The following is an 18223-nucleotide window of genomic DNA, read 5'->3' on the forward strand; positions in this document are numbered from 1 at the left end:
GGATGCATGTTCAATCAAATAAAGTCTCAATAAAGTTTGGGACATTGGATGCTTCAGGGGTTCTGAACACCATGGCAGTGAACTGCATGAATCATTTTCATAAGGTTTGCAGCGGAACTCACCATCTTTCTGCCGTATTTATCAGATATGTTTCCCCAAAGAGAAGAGCTGATCATCATCCCAATGAACACCGCCTGCATCATTAATGGAAATAAGTAATTAGCATTTTGTGTGAGAAGGGTTTCGTAGGTCAGGGAGAGTTTCATGTCTCTGCAATCATGGTGAATTACAGTTTAACAATGATCATTACGATATCTTTATAGCCTGAGTTTTATTGTTTTGGGGGTTTAGGTTTAATCTTTCTGTATGAATCATGTCTCATTTTACAGTATTTAGATTTCTACAGGAGTCATTTATATTAGCTTCCCTTGCATTGTGTTAGCCATCTGCTTGCACTTCCATTGATATATATCCTCTTTGGTTGTTATGGTTATTTGCCAGATTCTCTGTTTACTTTTTATTTTGTAACCTGAACATGCTTTCCAATTTCCCTGTTCATTTTCGAATAAGCCCCAATATTCTCATTTAATTTCAATTACCAGCACATTCATTAAGCGCTATAGGCAGGATCACTCTACAAACTTTGGGAAACTCCTACCGATGTGAGCAGTGCCACCTCAAGGCTTGGTAGTCTCCATTCACAGTGGAGCTGGGGGGCTAAGATGCTGAGTATCATCATCTCCATGGCATCGGCCATCTGCACAAACAGGGAACCAAGAGACACTCAGGAAATTAGTGCGGGAGTGGGCAAGAACAACTTCTGTCAAGCTTGCATGGAGTTTGAGGCGCAACTCTCACCCAGGATAAACCAGTGAGGATGGAGAGTTTCCACTGAAATGTGCCAAAACCTATGGCCTCCACAGCATCTTCTACCATGAACGTGTCTGAGAAAATGAGACAGATGATAATTTGGTAGTAATCTGAGTAAATCACTGCTTTAATTGAATAGAAAAGTATAGGAGTTAGAGAAAAGGAGCAGATTCCTAAGATAACGCACCGTCGGTTGGATTGGCAAATTCTCGAGGCACCGCAGTGCCTTCTGCCAGTGCCACAGACTCCTGGTCAGCAGGCTCGGCTGGCCTGACCTCCTGCTCTCTGCTTTCAACATCTTCCTCAGATCGTGTGCTCTCACCTGTGCGACGAAAACGGACAACACTGCCCAAAAAAAAAAAACAACAACAAAAGAATAAAAAAAAAATCATAAATTATTTTGTTAAAAATACAAAGAAAAGATGTAGCTTATTTGAACAGTTTAGGTATATTCCTTTATGCAAAGATACATTTGTAGCTGATGCTTGTATTGTCTTCAACCACAGGGAAAATAAAATGCAAGATTCCTTTTTTCTTGTTTACCTTCTAAGAGGTCTAGAAATTATATTTCGAGGAACCACAATGTCCATGATTTTGGAGCAGCAATGACATTGCAGACTAGTTACCCACTTTTGTGAGTGTGGAAGAAATAATATCAACACTATGTTTTCTAGCTTTCCCTATAAAGTCTGAATATGTGCTGATAATGTTTCTCAAAGAAAGTACTAAACACTGCCCGTTAAGGTAGAGTTGATTTATGACAAATTGTAGCTATAAAATACAAATTATTTCTTGTAAAAAAGAAACAGCAGGATAATTTGGTTTTATATCAATGTTCAGTCTTGTTTGGTGTAAAACGAATTACAGGAGTAGACTTTATTATATGAGACTTAGTTGGCTGTTAATCTACAAACAAAATGACATTGTGGTCAAATGCATACATTATATCTGGACTTTCAAATGGAGCAAACTCCCTTCTAGAAAAACCCTATGAGAGGTTAGATACCAAGACGGTAGGCAACATATAATCTTCCCCCATATACAAAAAAATTGCTAGTTGCACTCACAAATAATAGAGAGCGCCTGTGACGTCTTAATCACAGTAATTACAGAACATAACCTCCAGGCTGTGTGAAGCCTCAGGGTTGCATTTAAGTATGTAAGAGGTCCATGAAGATGTCCTTCAGAATGCACAAATGGCAAAATCAAACTAGTGCTATTCTTTACTAACAATATGCCAATAAGCATATTTACAATGTGGATTTAAAAATGTGTTAAATCCACATATTTAACATATTTATATTTATAGGAGGCCCAATTAGTTGTTGAGGAAGAAGAATGCAGCTACTTTAAGAAACCAGTATTCAGTTTAACTGATTTATACGTAGACGGGTTTATATAAACCACGTTATGAGTCATGACTGTAAAGTCGGCAGCAAGTCTAGATCAGTCAGCGAAACACAACAAACCGGCTTGTTAATAACCGTGTATACGAAAAATAATGTAAAATCACAATGAAATTAATCGTTATGAATCTAATACTGTCTTTGCAGTCTATACACTGATTTAAGAGTATAAATCAGTGTTGTACTTGAGGACTGCCAGGCTATTTGTGGTGAGCTAATGAAACAAACACGAAGCAGTCAGAGACCGACGCATCGGGGTGTCACGGTCGAAAATATGTGATTTAAAACCAGCCCGGCATTGACATATTAACTATGCTCTACTCACGGAAGTTGTCTCAACTGAAACAGGTCATCGTCCATTTCGTATGTTTTTTTAACGATGCTCCGTTTGGCCTCATCGCCGTTTACATTATCTCGACGGTCGGCGATTTCAGCACCGAGGAGAGCGACTCGGTCCGGGGCGTCTGCCGGTAGCCAATCAGAGGCCGCGCTGACTGAGCTCAGGGGGAACCACGTGATTTTTGATCAAAGCAGGGGGTCAACACAAGACTCTGCAACCTTCACAGAGAGGGAGACGAGGACAGGTGTCCAGATTAATAAAGGATATATCAGTATTCAAACGAGGCGATTTTAAAAAATACACTTTTACAAAAGTTAATTAGAATATGAGCCAAATCACAGATTTAAATGATGAAAAGAGGTAGAAATAGTGATAATTAATATTTCTTTATGAGCATTTATTCTTTGTAAGGATTTTGAAAGGTATTTACAAACATGTTGCAAGCATTGTAGTTCTCAATCTACAGTTAAGCATCTCAGTATAAGACTTTTTAAATCTGTTAATAGAGTTTAAAAATAGGAGGCATGTGCAAGAAAAGAGAAGACAGAGGAAAAAAAGTCACAGTAAACTGAAACTATATGAGGAGTGCCATCAGAGAGTGCCAAGAGATCATCATCATCATCTCTTATGTCTCACTACCCCTCGTGAGACACAAGAGTTATGGTGTGTCACAGCGTACTGAACAGTGGCACTTCCAGCAAGCCCCATGGTTGATTATTTTTGTTGCCTTCTCTTAAGAATGGCAGTAGTAAATGTCCTTGAACTGAGGTAACTAAAGCTGGTTGCAGTTGATTTGATTTGGGGGTATATGCGTAAATATGGTTGAAATCAGAAAAAACGGCGTCAGACTAAAAGCTCTCAGGGGTCACAGAGAAGTTTCCAATAGGTGGCGCCATTGTCAGGTCACTGTTACAGAGTACGGCTCATAGGTTTTATCTATCTGTCTGTATGTCTGTCTGTCTGTCTGTCTGTCTAAAATTATAAATAATATATATAATAAATTAAGCCGATATTCCAGTGTCAATGGCGATATACTGTAAAAATAAAGAAGACTTATTTCTATTTATTTTTTTGTGTAAAATTATTAATTTATAGAACCAATGTAACGGCTGATCTTTATCAAGTGTCATTTCCACAAGCGTTTGTTTGGCTGATTTGCGCTCTCGAACAAGTCCGTGCGGAAACATGCTCCCCAGGACGGTGGTTCCACATGGACAACAGAATGTTGTGGTGCAGACCAGAAAGCTCGGATAAGCTTGTGGGGGAGTTTCTTGGCACAGGACCCACAATCAGGTAAGATCTCCATGTGGTAAACAACAAGTTAGTGATCAGGGTCAGCTCTCAGCAGGGCAGCTGTTAAGTGTAGGTTAGCAGGCCGTCTGGGCCGTCTATGGCCAAGAGAGCAAACACGCAGTCTGAGTTATGCCCCTAAACCTCATACCCCAGTGTGGTTAGTGACACTTTAGCGCATTTACTTGTGTTTTTGGGACAGCATCTGAATGTTTTGCATTTGTGAAGTTACTATAGTGTTCGGAGTGGAGCCTGGCCTCGGTGTTGTTGGTAAGTTAGCCTGAAGGCTAAAGCTAGCTCGTTTTTACACATGACAGGTCCTGGAGTTGATATGATCAACTCATGTTAAAGTCGTGATTATCTGATGTTATTAATATCAATGTAAACTTTTATTCAAATTAGGTCCAACACTTGTATAGTGATCTTAAATCGATAATTGTTCGCGGAATTCATTTTCTTTATGACAATGTGGTATTTAAAAAACGATTTTCATTCTTTTATTTTTTTCAGGTGGTCATTTAACTCAACCTGATATGTGTGAACGGAATGGCTTAAAAGGAGCCTTAAATGCATAGTTGGATTTTTTATTTATAGAATAGTGATTTCTCAAAACAATGTACGTTTAATAGAATCTGTATTTTGGTAAAGCTTATACTGAAAAAGTAGTTCAGGTGACAAAATAAATGTGGAATAAACCAACTTTTTGCAAAGCTGTCGGTTTTGCAGTGTAGTTTGAACCCCCTCATTGTATGATTATCCTAAGTAAGAAAAAACATAATGGTTTTACTGAAATATTTACAGAAACATTCAAAATAACAATCTAATACCTTTTATTTAATACTACTGCAAACACATTTCATGTATCAATACAGTTATAATAATGGTATTAATATAAAGAAATATTGGCTCAAATTTACAGGTATTTTTTAGGCAAACATGCTTATTGTGTAGAATATTATACCTTTTTTGTATCGTTTCAGAATTGTAAAGATGGATGATGGCCCGTTAGTTTCCTTACCAAAACTATTTGATCACTGAAAATTGTTCTAAACTCCAGTTAGTCTTTCCAGTAAAGTCTAGGCGTCATCTTTCAGGCCGCTCAACAGCAGTGCACAGCAATAAATGAGGAAGGAGCTACACAGAGTAAAAACTCCAACCCCTCTGCAATTTTTCTAGCAGCTTATTCCCAGGACTTTACTCCATAAGAATGCTTTTAGTTTCACAGCCAGACCTTAGCATGTTGTCAAATGTTTAGAATGTGCTTCACTTGTAAACTGCTTTCCATATAGTCGAATGGCCGACTTCAAATTTTTCTGAGATGTTTTTAAATCCCTCACCAGACTTACAAACACTGACTTTTGTGAGGTGTCCAAATCTTAAAATTTGTTAGCAGAATCACAGTCGTCTTTGCAATGCAAATTTTTTAACGGCACACTCTCAAAGGACATAGTGGTTGACAAATTCTGTTTGCTATTACTCTCTGTGCGGCAGTAGTATATTTACCCAGCTAAATGGACTTTCAGTGCCTGTCAGTTATCTCCCTACATGTGTGTCCATTCTACATTCTTTATTTTTCAGGAACAAGATGATAAAAAACTGGGGTCTCGTCGGAGGGATCGCGGCCGCTATTGCAGCTGGAGTATACGTCCTGTGGGGCCCGATCACTGAGAGGAAGAAGAGGAAGAGAGGTGAGAACTGAGGGGATTTAAACTGAACCCGTTTTAAACTCTAGGACAGATTTTAGATGATTGAAATGAACTATTAGAGCATGAATGTGTGTGTGTGTGTGTGTGAATGAGTGATGACTAGAATCTGTATTTCGGTAAAGACAGACTATGTAGCGCTTGGTACAGCGCTACATAAATACAAACCATTTACCTTTCAACTCTTGGGGGAATATAACATTGAGATTAGCTACTGTCAACTTAATGTAACTATAACAAATGAGGGCTTATGGTGATTGTGTGTACGCAGAGCTAAAGAAGTAACCGCATTGTTTGAAATGCAGGTTTGTAGAGTTTGGTAAATGCAGATACGGGATCAATATTCCCTCAGTTCGATCTAATTTCTTGGTGTTGTTTGCAAGTAGCAATGCTTTTTTTCCCCCTCTCTTTTGCTGCTGTGTTACATCAGCAGTGCTTCTTTGTCAGTTGATTGGGAGATTAGATTGGCTTTGGAAAGTTGGCTGGCTTCTTCCCCATATAAGCAACCTCCCTCACTGATTTAATCATTAGAACCGCTTAGTAACAATGTCACGTATGTGACGAGAGTACCAGCTAGAACCAACCTCAAAATTTTAAAGACAAAATGGTGCCTACTCTCCCTGAAGTTACGGAAACGGGGCTTGCAGGTAGGCCTCGACATTTCTGGCTGTGATTTGCCATGGCTTGCGTTTCTCCACAGGAATGGTGCCAGGTCTGCTGAACTTGGGCAACACCTGCTTCTTGAACTCCTTGCTTCAGGGTTTGGCAGCGTGTCCGTCTTTCGTCAAATGGCTGGAGAGGTTTTCGGGCCTGCCCTCGATCCAGTCTTGCAAAGACAACCAGCTGTCCTCCACGCTGCTGCAACTACTCAAAGGTAAGTGTGTAGGGGCTGTCGCATGAAATAAGTAGAGCATAAAGAACCTATCAATGTTAGTTTTTTGGGGGGTTTGGGGGGGTTTCTCCCCCCCTCACGGTTTGTGGTCTGACAGCTCTGTCCAGTGAGGAGCCTGGAGACGAGGATGTTTTAGATGCCGGATGCCTCCTGGATGTTCTCAGACTGTATCGCTGGCACATCAGCTCATTTGAAGAGCAGGTCGGACTGCTTTTTTTTAATCATTTGTGATCAGAACCTAATATAAACTGAACATCAGCATGAATGTCCTGTTCATAGCTTTTCTTTCTGGGTGGAACGATTAAACAACAAGTTGCACCTGACCATTCACTTTTTAAACATCAGTAAATCTCTCTAATAATATTAATTATGGCTGGATATTTGCAGACTCTTCTTGGCAGAACTGAGTTCATTTAAATTGGTATTTATGCACAGTTGAGACATTTTCAGTAGGACTGAAGTCAGTGCTTTAGGATGATGATTCCTTAAACTTCACATTCCGTGTATTATCCATTCCAAATCCAGATCTCATGTGTGTTTGAGCAATTACCTGGTTGAAACGTATGTCAGTGAGTTCAGGTTTTACCTTCATGAAATGAGGTCAAATTGAAGAACTTGGAGGTTGTTGTCCTTCTTCCTTTCATTATATTCTCTGTGCTATATACTAGCACCATTGGCAGCAAGATAGGCCCTCAGCATGGTGGTGCCACCACTATGCTGTACCTCTGATTTGGCGTTTTTAGGTGTGAAAGCCTTTTCTTGACTCCTCTGCGTATTCTTCTAGCCATCGTGTATAAATTAATCGTTGTCTCATCGATTAATTTATGAGAAAAAAAACTTTCTCCAGAAGGCATTGGGCTTGTCTCTGTGAGCAGCTGTGACTTTCAGCTCAAATGTATAAATGTTTGAGCAGCCTTTAACTGAGAATGATGGTCTGGATCACAGGTTTGAAACTGGGATGCACAGGACTATGATTTAAAACACACTTGAACATTGGCTTTGATTCATCCTTCTGAATAAAGTCCTAATAGCAGCCTTAATTAAAATTTTGGCTAGCTTAAAAGCCAGATATATGCAATAAAACAAACTGACCTAAAGGCATTCTGTTAATTCTCATTTTAAAAAGTTGTCAAATATTCAAGAAGAATTGTGCTGGAAGCTTGTTGAAAGCTACAAAAATAACATGTGGTCCATTTGCAGTTTTTAAAATAAGTGCTTAAAATGCATAATTAAAAGCCCAAACTCAACCTGGCATCCATGCTGATGAGATGCAATTGTAAACTTCTGAATGGAGCTTTAACTTATTTTGCAACATCTAAAAATCTGATTTCTTCCCTTTTAAGGATGCACATGAACTTTTTCACGTCCTCACGTCTTCTCTAGAGGAGGAGCGAAATCGCCAACCCAAAGTCACACATTTGTTTGACATGCAGTCCCTGGAGGTAAGTTGTCTCCACATGCACCGGGGATCCCAAACTGCAGAAGTCACACAAATCTTTGTTTTTTTTAGTTAAATGTTCTCCTACTTTGTGTTTGCTTTGTTTCTAGCCTCTTCCTGATGAAGAGGACAAAACTATGGCCTGCATTAGTCGAGGTATGAATAAAAAATAAAAATCAAGAGGCCAAATTAAGAATACCAGCAAATGAGTGTGTTATATTTAGTTAATTTTCTCTGCAGCTCCTCTTCATCCGATGCCGGGTCTCTGGAAGTTCCAGCATCCTTTTCACGGTCGTCTAACGAGCAATATGTCGTGCAAGCACTGTGAAATCCAAGTGTGTTTCTTTGAGATATAGAATTAAGTAACATGCTGGTTTTGATGAATTTGTGAATAACAACTCAACTTTGTTCATTAACAGAGTCCAGTACGGTACGACTCATTTGAGAGCCTCTCTTTGTCCATCCCTCTTCCTCAGTGGGTAAGCTGAAAAGGCAGGATTATTAATGTAGCACTTTACATGATTGGTTAGCGCATTATTGTGAAGTGGAAAAAAATGGATTCTTGGTTTTCAAAAGTCTTTACAGATTAATATCTAAAGAGTGTGGCATTAGTAACTTTGGAGGAGCTGCAGAGATTCACAACTCGGGTAGGAGAATTTGAAAACAGGACAAATTATCTATGGTGCACTTTACAGATCTAAGCCCTATAGAGCAGTGGCAAGAAGAAAGCCATTGTTGAAAGATGAATATAAGACATTTTGTTTGCTAAAATCCATGCAGGGATACAGCAAACACTGGATTCACCCGGAGCACACCTTCTATATGGTGAAACATGGAGGTGGCAGCACCATGCTGTGGGGATGCTTCAGCAAGGAAAAGTAAAGCTAGTCAGAGTTGATGGGAAGATGGCTACAGCTAAATATAGGGCAATCCTGGAAGGAATCCTGTTACATTTACCTGAGCTAAATGTCTAGGTTCTAGGAATACAAATCCACACTGCATTTTTCAGAGCTTAATTTGTAATCAACTTTTGAAAACCATCTACTGCTTTCATTCCTCTCCACAATTATGCACTAGTTTCTGTTTGCCTACCTCATATAAGTCTAATAAGTTGTAACGTGGAAAGGTTTCAGCTCTGTAAATACAGTGTGTCGCTCATCAGCAGCTGGTTTTTGTTTCTGTTCACTTAAACCGTCTTTCCTCTCAGGGTCGGCCTCTCTCTCTAGATCAGTGTCTGCAGCATTTCATTTCGTCAGAGACAATCAAAGAGGTGGAGTGTGAAAACTGCACAAAGGTACTTTAGTTTCTGTAAAATAATTCCATTGTTTGTGAACAGACATGGTTCGGTTGATCTTTACCGTCTTTATGTCGTCCTTCAGCTTCAACAAAGCTCGACAAGAAACGGGCAAGTTTTTGAAAGCCAGAGGACGACGTTTGTTAAACAGCTGAAACTTGGAAAGGTTTTTATTTTTTTTTTTTTTTATCGGTTTTCTCCCTAAACCGTTAAGAGATTTTAGTTGCTGGTACACAATGAATGCGTGTTTCACATTTTTATTCATAGAGAGGAAAGAAATGCAACCCTTGTTTCATGTATTTTAAGCTCCCTCAGTGCCTCTGCATCCACCTACAAAGACTGACGTGGTCCAGTGAAGGAACGCCCATCAAGCGTCAGGAGCACGTCCAGTTCACGGAGTATCTGTCGATGGATCGCTACAAACACAACAGCTCCACACAGAGGAGTCAGCGGTTCACATCGGCTCCTAAAGCCATAAAGACAGAAAGTTTGGAGGATTCCACAGAAAGGTTAAAAGCCAATGGGACAGGTGTGTTGGATTAATAGGCATTTTTATTTTTAACAGCATCGTTCTCTCTTTCTTTGCTTTTTTTTTGCTTCAATTTTCTTTCCCCATTTTTTTTTTTGTTCCAGGTGCAGAACATCATAACAACAACAAGCCTTTCTCTAATGGAACCTGTTCTTCTGTATTTCTTCTCTCTCCTGGTTTGAGCCCACAGCTCGGTCTCTCGTATGACTTCAGGTAAACTCAGCAGCAGCCGTTCATCATCAGCGCTTTATGACATGGCCACCTATCAAAGAGTGGTGCCTTTAAACAAACCTTGTATCTTTTCAGAGAGATAAAAAAAAATGCAACAAGTGTTTCGCAGAGGCTTAAAACAGGCCGGTCAACATACACAATACATTAGAAATGATTAGACTGATGGTGGTTCTGATAGCCGGTTGGGCCAATTGACAGAGCCAAACTAAAACAAATCTTAGAAGTCTCCTGCTGGAAGATAATAGTTATTTCACTCACCTAGTCTCATTAAAATATGATTGTCAGCATGTTGGAGAGAATCTTTCAAAATTATGATTAGTCAAAATCTGTGGCTGGTGTAAAATGTCCCATGGGAGACTTTTTTTTTTTGTTCTCAAAGAAAATCTGAGCATGAAAAGATTAAAACTTCAAAAGCTTAAAATGACAAATGGATAAAATTAATATAACTTTTAGAAAGCAGGACAGTTTTTATCACTTAAGTGCTATTTATTAGTTTTTGTGCTTATAATGCAAACTCTACAGCGAAAACTTCATTACACCTGAGCGATGTAAGGATGCACAGGTCGGACATGCAGGGGGTTTCACCGAGCTGACGCCCGGATCTCTGTGTCTCCTTCCAGCTCCGCAGAGTATTTATTCCAGCTAACAGCGGTGTTGGTTCACCATGGTGACATGCACTCAGGACATTTTGTCACCTACCGCCGCAGCCCTCCCTCGGCCTGCAGCGCCTCACCCTTCAGCTGTCAGTGGCTCTGGGTGTCTGACGACTCCGTGCGGAAAGCCAGCCTGCAGGAGGTGCTGTCTTCCAACGCGTACATGCTCTTCTACGAGAGAGTGCGACGGCCGACGATCGATCGAGTGGTCGCCTGATCGACCTCTCGCCGTGGTTACCACCGGGTGGCTTCGTGACGGCAGCTTTGCACCGAGTTGTCACAGCGTCGTGTCGCAATGGAAACCGAAACGGAGGCCGGTAATCCCAAAGATAATGGACCTGCAGGATTTCTCAGATATTGTCACATAAGCTACTTGTGTTTAACACTTTGAACAGTTTCCTGTAACAGACGACAGGAATACTTGACAGTGCCCTGTGATTACACTCCAAATGAGGAGTTTTTCAGAATATTTTTGACTTTGTAATCATGCAGTGGTGTAAATATAAATGAAAAATGCTGTTAGATATTCCTGTTAATTTGTCAAAATTCCTGTAAATCGCAGACACTTAATAATAAAGTGAAATAAAGCTGTTACACATTAAAAAAACCTATCAGTGAAATAGTCCCAGCTGCAGCCTTGTTTAATTTACATTCCCATCATTCCCAACAGCAGCTGTAAACTCTTACACTGGTAATTTCAGCTACTACTCTGCCATTTTAAATCTTGTTTATGCTGTGATTTGTAAACCTGCACGGTGGAAGATAAAGTGCCATGTTGTTGTCAGTGTTCAGCATTTCGATCATATGAAACCACTTATGCAGCAACTCTTAGGGCTGTCCTATCTTACCTAAAATTACGTTGCATCCAAGCCGCTGCTCATGGTGTCCAGGTTCTGCAGATTTTTAGTCGGCTTCGTTATCGAGACTTGATTATGTGCAGATGCTTCTGGGCAATTTATCCTGAATGTTTTTAAGTCCTCGGCAGTAAATAACTGCAAGTTTCCTACCAAACCGAGAAAATCTAAATGCAGCAGCGTCTGTCCGGATGTTTGCACTGATGTATTTTCATGTCTTTGAAAGTGATTGTTTTCAAATTTAAAAGAAAAATAATAAAGTTTTACTCTTGTGTTTCATGTAAGTGAGACTGTTGCAAATGCACCAACATCAATGAGGTTTTTTTTATTTTTAAACTATGTTAAATTGTCTTTGACCGAAATGCACATTCTGCCATGTCCTGGAAGATTCAGATGATAAAAAACAGGACTTTCTAAAACAGATTTAGGAAATTACATTTTTAAATTAGAGATATTTTTAAGACGGGAACTAATTATGTGACAAAATTTACTTTAAGTTGTGTATACATGCATTTTCTCCACTGACAAATGTATACTGCTCAAAAAAATAAAGGGAAAAGTCAAATAACACATCCTAGATCTGAATGAATGAAATATTCTCATTGAATACTTTGTTCTGTACAAAGTTGAATGTGCTGACAACAAAATCACACAAAAATCATCAATGGAAATCAGATTTATTAACCAATGGAGGCCTGGATTTGGAGCCACACACAAAATTAAAGTGAAATGTTCCCTTTATTTTTTTGAGCAGTATATCATGACACTAAAACCACAGCTGGGCAGAAAAGCACAGATTTCCCCAGTTAATTTCTAGAGTGCACAGAAAAAAAAAGTTAGTTTTCTGTAAATTCTGTCTGATATCACAAGGCAGACATAATCAGCTGAGATTAGTTAACACCCATTATTCACGTATTTGCTTGACATAAAAAAGGGAAAAGAAAAATCTGCCTTTTGTGATGCCACCATAATCATAGGCATGTGGAAGATTTCTTCTTGATTTAAAACAAATTGAAATGAAAGAAAACATGACCCGTTTCTTTATGGGTAACAGGCAACATCTAAAGTAAGTTAAACAGATTTAGTGGAAATGTTTGGACACTATATTAAAATCTTTATTTACCATAGCAGTATTTGTTAAAAATGCAAACTTTAATCCGGGTTTTTGATGTTAATGCTCCTCTTTGACTGTTCAGCGATGTCCTCCAAGATGCGTCTAAAGGTGAGATTAATGCGAGGCGAGAGGACCTTCTTCCGAACCGGAAGGCTGTGGTACCAGAAGGTATTGGTGGGAGGGTTCATGAGCAGCAGGCTTCCATGAGCCAGCTCCAGCTTCACGGGATCGATCCGTCGGTTGCTCCGTTTCCCTCGAGCGTCTCTGTGTCTAAAGACGAAGTCTCGAGCTGCTCCCAGAGAGACGGAAGCGATGGGACAGGAAGGGTCCAGCTCCTTCTCGTCGTCCCGATGCTCCCCCATGTGATCTTGTCCATCTTTGTACCTGGTGGAGATAACCGAGGCTCAGGTTTGTCCAACTCTGAACTTCTGGAGTAGGCGTTGGGAAGTTTGTCACCTGTTGATCAAGACGAAGTTGAACTGCCGTCCGGTCGCGTCTGTGACCGCGTTTCGGATGCACTCCAAGGTCGGAGTCCAGGGGGAAGCCAGATGCCTCACTCCGGAGTAAGTGTAGGTGAGGCCTGCGTTCCCATAGGTCGCCTGTTTCCTCGGTATGTTGTACACCTTTCCAAACACTTGGACCTTTGATTCCTCTCCTGTAAGAAAAAAACAAAACAACCAGCTGTCACACTATGAAACTGCAAATTCAAGCCGCATCTTTGCAAAAAATAAGTACCTGTTGAGTACACCACCTCCTCCTCCAGCTGTCTGAACAGGTTATCTGCCTCTTCTTTCAAGAAGAGCAATGCATAATCACAGTCCAGTCCCTCTGCTTCTATTTTTTGCCAAGGAATAGGATGAGAAAACTCTTCAAAAGACGGGTCCTTTTCCTCCTCCTCTTCGCACTCATGTTCCTCCATCTTTATCATCTTTTTCCTGGGGCTTCTTCGTGGGACATCATTGCTGCACAGACGTTTATTCTGTCCCCCAAGCAGAAACTTGTCCGTTTCTGTAGCCTGATGTGGCGACACACTGATGGGGAACGTTTTTCCTGTGTAAACCAAGGGGAATAAAACAAATTACAACTACAAGGTTTATTTCACTGAAAATGCATATTATATGTATGTTGATGTTGAGTAGAAAAGCTTCACATTTTAAGTAATCCCTAATTTCTACTTTTTACATTTTACATAAGGTCAGCCAGTTTATTTATTTTTGCTAGAAAATATTAAAATGTAGACCAAGGAATGTGACAAACTCTATCAAACTATCCTGTATGAAGGGTATTAAATTAATTTCACACACTCTATTTCAGTAAATTCATGGCTTTCTGCTAATAAAAACTTGGATAAACATTGAGGTGAACAACCAGCTAAAACAATGACCTTCTGTGACTTAACTCTCGTTGAGTCCCATTGTCTGTCGACAAATGTTTGTTGGTCTTGTGTAATATTATTTTCTGAGAATCCGTTGTGTTTTTTTAATTACCCATGATGAGTCACAATTAATTTGAATAAATGTTTAAACTACTTCAGTGTAACAACTAATTATCATGATGAATAAAAACGCACTTGTAACCAATTTTTTTTAAAATGTAAAGTTGTGTAAGAACAGAAAACTCTGGTACATCTTGAACACCACTCAGCTCATTATAATAGGTGCTTTCGTCACTTTGTTTAGGCGCGAATTCTTTTAATTTATCGAACTGACAACGTTAGTTTACCTGAGGGTCTCGTGGTCTTTACAATCAAGCCTTATATTTCTTTCCGCAGCTCACCGCCAAAGTGTTTGCAACAAGAATGATTGGACAGAAAACCATCAATTCATTTTTTTCGCCGGTATCGAAAAAGAGAGCTTCTAATGAGGTAAACGAACCGGAGGAGAATGCACAAGAGCCGGTGAGTATCGCTACTTTTACAAACAGATGGCAAATCATCATTAGAAACAGCTTGCGAACCTAAGCCGAGGGACATTTTAATTCAAAAAGACTTACAAAATAGTCAGTGTTATTTTGTAGTATTTCATATCGTCGAGTTCTCCCGCGACAAGCTTACTCCAAGCTGCGTTCAGGATCACCTTCTGTTGTTGAACGTTGCCAAACGAGTTTTACTAGCATGAAACTGTTAGCACCGCTTCGTCATCTGATTTTAAAGCAGATTTCTCTCCGGGGAACGCTTCTCTCACCGGCTTTGTGTTTTGCTCAATATACCAAAATCCTGCAGAAGAAGCAGAAATGCGCTTCGGTGCTGGCGGAGCAGCAAAGCCCGCCTCCTAGTCCTCTGTCCCCGGAGCAGCTGGAAAGGATGGCTCGCAACAAGAGAGCGGCGCTGGAGAGGCTGGCTTCCGCTCAGACTCCTCCAGGGTTCGGGGAGAGCTGGAGGAAGGAGCTGGCTGCTGAGTTCAGAAAGCCCTACTTCAAACAGGTGAGAAGAGGAGATTTTCCACACACACTGTTTACTATCAGGTGTTTCAATTATTTATTTATTTTTTTTACACTTTTGCCACAGTTGATGCAATTTGTTTCCGAAGAGAGGAAACGCCACACAGTTTACCCACCTGCTGAACAAGTGTTCACCTGGAGCGAGGTGTGCCACATCACAGATGTAAGTGTGGCTCATGAGTACGCAACTTTATGCCCGGAGAAACTGAGTGATTGAAGTGCATAACTATAATATCCATGTAGGTATTAGGGTAGAAGTACTTGCAGTTATTTTTGTATATAAATTTCAACACCTGATGGTTTTATTGAGGCCATTTCTTTCAAAAGCCAACTCAAAGCACGTGTTTATTAGGTCCATAGCTCTGACGATTTTTTTCTAAAGTACATTAATTAACTACACACTAATCAGACTTTTTTTAGCTTTTTAGCTAGAGTACCTGAGGGAACCACATATGCAAACTCCATGCAGAAATACCCCAGGCCAGGTTTCAAACCCAAGACCTTCCTGCTTACAAGGCAACATGCTGCTAACTATAAATTTTCCTTTTTTCTTTTTCTTTTTTTGAAAAAAAAAAAATGGCAAAAGCCTATAAAAACCAAACATGTTTTTCCTGGAGAGAGTTGTTAAATGTAGTAAAGTCTTTGTCTTCGATTTTAGGTTAAAGTGGTCATTCTAGGTCAAGATCCATATCATGGTCCAGGCCAAGCGCACGGACTGTGCTTCAGTGTGAAAAGACCAGTTCCTCCTCCTCCGAGGTTTGAAGGCTGTGTTTTTGTTTTTGTTTTGTTTATAATGAACAGAAACTGATTATGCAGTGTTCACATTTTAAGTGTCCTGACTGTCTTTCCACACGGGTATTTCAAGATTTAAGGGAAGACTTTGTGTCAACAAAAATAAAAAAATAAAACAATAATGACCTCAAACAGGAATTATGATGTTTACCTGAAAAGAGGCGTTTGGTACAATTTTCAATGCATCTTTCATACCACAAAAACCAAGAAAAATGACAAGATTTTCATCACTCCACCTCTTTATTCATGAAAACAGCAGACTATTAATTGAGAGTAATAATGACAAAGTTTAGTATTGGATTATTTTGTTGCCACAACTTGAATAAGAGATGTATGGGGCTGAAATGTTTCTTGAAAGGTGAGGAATTTATTTCGGCTTTTTTCCAGATCTACATAAATATGGTAAAAATGTTCTGCATTTAGACTTTATTCCTTTTGAAATGGAGAAAAATCTAATGATTCTCATTAAATGCCATACAGTCACACCCATATTTTGATATTCTACCCATCAGTATTTTAGTTTTTGAATTAAACACTCTCATTCAAATATTTAGAAAAAATACCCTAACCCGCATCAAATTCAGGTTCAAACTAAGTGAAGTGCTCTCAATGTTATTTAGTTGGCTGAAGCTACTATTATCCTTTGAAAAATCTGCAAACTCATCTAACTTTAGAGTACGGCCTTGCAGTTGTACGAACACTCGAACCAAAGTTTTTTGCCTTCCATTTTTAACGTTTTGCTTTCTATTTTCAGTTTGGAGAACATGTACAAAGAGCTGGCCACAGACATCGACGGCTTCCAGCACCCAGGCCACGGCGACCTGACTGGATGGGCCAGACAAGGGACTTCTATTGATTTACATTCTGTTAAATGATTAAGCAAAAAAAAAAAATTTTTTCTTTCATCCACAACTTTCCTGTCTTTATGTTTTTAACTTCTCACCAGGTGTGCTGCTGCTCAACGCCGTGCTGACTGTCAGGGCGCACCACGCCAACTCCCATAAAGACAGAGGCTGGGAGACCTTCACTGACGCTGTGATTCAGTGGCTCAGCAGCAATCAAGAGGGCGTCGTCTTCATGCTGTGGGGATCGTACGCACAGAAAAAAGGGGCTTCAATTAACCGAGTGAGTCTGCTAACTCGTACATTTTAACACTCAGCAAAGCTTGCTTGTGCCGATTACTTATGACGAGGATGTCCTCCTTTCTGTTATAGAAACGCCACCACGTCCTGCAGACCGTACATCCTTCCCCACTGTCTGCTCATCGAGGATTTTTTGGTTGCAGACATTTCTCCAAGGCCAACGAGTTGCTAGAGAAATGCGGAAAGTCTCCCATAGACTGGAAGGCTCTTTAAGTTCTATGTTGGCTTTTCTGAAGCCCATGTAAACTACAGACCAAACCCACCTATAAGCTTTAGTTCTTCTTCTAGCAGTTATTCATGTTTTTATAAAACAATTAATACCAGCAGATTGTTCTGTGTTCACTGCACTGTTCTTTTAGTGGTTTAACTTCTGTAAATATTTGTTTTCTTTTTCTGCCCTTTTAGTTTGCACCTTGTTTCCTTTTTTTTTTTACTTTTTTATGTAATGCTTGGTACATTAAAGGGTTTTCTACATTGCATAATGTTTTGGGTGAATTTCAAATTGATGTTACATCTATGTTTGGCACCATTAATGATCTATATTTGATACTCTATGCTAAATTAGGGAAGATTTAGACTCACTGTTAGTGAAATCGTTCTTCATTTTGCTTCAAGACTTAAAAATCACATTAAAGGAAAACATTTTGCAGGTGAGACTTTTACAGAAAACAACGAGACGTTCATGGCTAACGTATATCTAACATTGTGTGGCCTGTATGCTTGGGAATCCCCCAGAATGAGTTGGAAAGTGTTGCAGGGAAGCGTAACATCTTGGATTCCCCTCCAGTCTTGCAAAGTGGATGTATGGCTGGTTATGAAAATGTTTCCTCCAAAACAGCCTTAAATTTGTTTTAAAGCTTGCAGGGCAAGATATCTTTCATGAGCTGCTGAAATATATAAATTTTTATTGTTTTCTGGCCTGTGCAATATTGAGCAATATAGTCCTCTAAGCGCTTGATGGAAATGGGCACAAAAAATCTACAAAAGAAATTCATACTTGTGCAGAAATAACATATTTTTAATATACAATATAATTATCTTTGTTATAATAGTAATTATTATAATTAGCATACCATAATTTTTGTATTCCAATCCCACCACATAAAAATAAACAACAATCAAGTCACTCATCACTTCCGGTTTGACGTCTACGTCGGGGGAGGTGGCTTCCATAGACATAATATAAGCATAGACGCCTCATGGACCGCTCCGGCGCAGGAAATACGGCGGCCATCT

The 18223-nt window shown here is 39.6% G+C and overlaps 4 protein-coding genes across 6 annotated transcripts in view; 2 read left to right on the top strand and 2 right to left on the bottom strand.

The window, feature by feature from the left end:
• svopa (SV2 related protein a) overlaps positions 1-2754 on the bottom strand; it is a 23631-nt gene extending 20877 nt beyond the window's left edge. The window contains exons 1-5 of the mRNA XM_015018719.1: positions 2602-2754; positions 1058-1215; positions 859-944; positions 659-757; positions 123-194 (exon numbers count right to left, since the gene is read on the bottom strand). Of these exons, the coding sequence (XP_014874205.1) occupies positions 123-194; positions 659-757; positions 859-944; positions 1058-1215; positions 2602-2636 (450 nt within the window). The 5' untranslated portion in view covers positions 2637-2754. The remainder of the gene's footprint in view (positions 1-122; positions 195-658; positions 758-858; positions 945-1057; positions 1216-2601) is intronic.
• Positions 2755-3763: 1009 nt separating this feature from the next.
• On the top strand, positions 3764-11781 carry usp30 (ubiquitin specific peptidase 30). 2 transcript variants are annotated; one of them, XM_015018731.1, is made up of 13 exons: positions 3764-3909; positions 5485-5594; positions 6310-6483; positions 6599-6702; positions 7845-7943; positions 8050-8095; positions 8180-8274; positions 8359-8418; positions 9147-9233; positions 9319-9399; positions 9540-9762; positions 9867-9975; positions 10614-11781. In XM_015018731.1, the coding sequence occupies exons 1-13, from the start codon at positions 3827-3829 to the stop codon at positions 10861-10863; spliced, it is 1521 nt and encodes a 506-aa protein (XP_014874217.1). In that variant the 5' UTR covers positions 3764-3826; the 3' UTR covers positions 10864-11781. The 2 variants fall into 2 exon arrangements, with proteins under 2 accessions (XP_014874217.1, XP_014874224.1); XM_015018738.1 differs by lacking the exon at positions 3764-3909 and adding an exon at positions 3964-4176.
• A 789-nt stretch (positions 11782-12570) lies between these two features.
• alkbh2 (alkB homolog 2, alpha-ketoglutarate dependent dioxygenase) lies at positions 12571-14729 on the bottom strand. The gene is given in 5 exon segments (XM_015018767.1): positions 12571-12998; positions 13071-13269; positions 13350-13662; positions 14606-14689; positions 14691-14729. Coding segments are annotated over 5 exon segments (981 nt in total). The 3' UTR covers positions 12571-12652.
• Positions 14256-17466, top strand: unga (uracil DNA glycosylase a). 2 transcript variants are annotated; one of them, XM_015018786.1, is made up of 7 exons: positions 14256-14511; positions 14836-15036; positions 15121-15216; positions 15712-15809; positions 16600-16688; positions 16792-16970; positions 17060-17466. In XM_015018786.1, exons 1-7 carry the CDS (start codon positions 14413-14415, stop codon positions 17198-17200), a joined length of 903 nt encoding a protein of 300 aa, XP_014874272.1. In that variant the 5' UTR covers positions 14256-14412; the 3' UTR covers positions 17201-17466. The 2 variants fall into 2 exon arrangements, with proteins under 2 accessions (XP_014874272.1, XP_014874266.1); XM_015018780.1 differs by lacking the exon at positions 14256-14511 and having other exon boundaries at positions 14704-15036.
• The last annotated feature ends 757 nt before the right edge of the window (positions 17467-18223 follow it).

This window comes from Poecilia latipinna, unplaced genomic scaffold (assembly GCF_001443285.1).
Source record: "Poecilia latipinna isolate Pla-1442-1.1 unplaced genomic scaffold, P_latipinna-1.0 Scaffold79, whole genome shotgun sequence".
Taxonomy (NCBI): Eukaryota; Metazoa; Chordata; class Actinopteri; order Cyprinodontiformes; family Poeciliidae; genus Poecilia; species Poecilia latipinna.

Bases quoted from the DNA above. Each gene is read 5' to 3' on its own strand.
- unga (XM_015018780.1), top strand. From the start codon at position 14,728: ATGAAACTGTTAGCACCGCTTCGTCATCTGATTTTAAAGCAGATTTCT. The intron at 15,037-15,120 runs GTGAGAAGAGGA...CTTTTGCCACAG, and splicing joins GAAAGCCCTACTTCAAACAG to TTGATGCAATTTGTTTCCGA. The intron at 15,810-16,599 runs GTTTGAAGGCTG...TTCTATTTTCAG, and splicing joins CCAGTTCCTCCTCCTCCGAG to TTTGGAGAACATGTACAAAG.
- usp30 (XM_015018731.1), top strand. From the start codon at position 3,827: ATGGACAACAGAATGTTGTGGTGCAGACCAGAAAGCTCGGATAAGCTT. The intron at 3,910-5,484 runs GTAAGATCTCCA...TTTATTTTTCAG, and splicing joins GGCACAGGACCCACAATCAG to GAACAAGATGATAAAAAACT. The intron at 9,763-9,866 runs GTGTGTTGGATT...TTTTTGTTCCAG, and splicing joins GTTAAAAGCCAATGGGACAG to GTGCAGAACATCATAACAAC.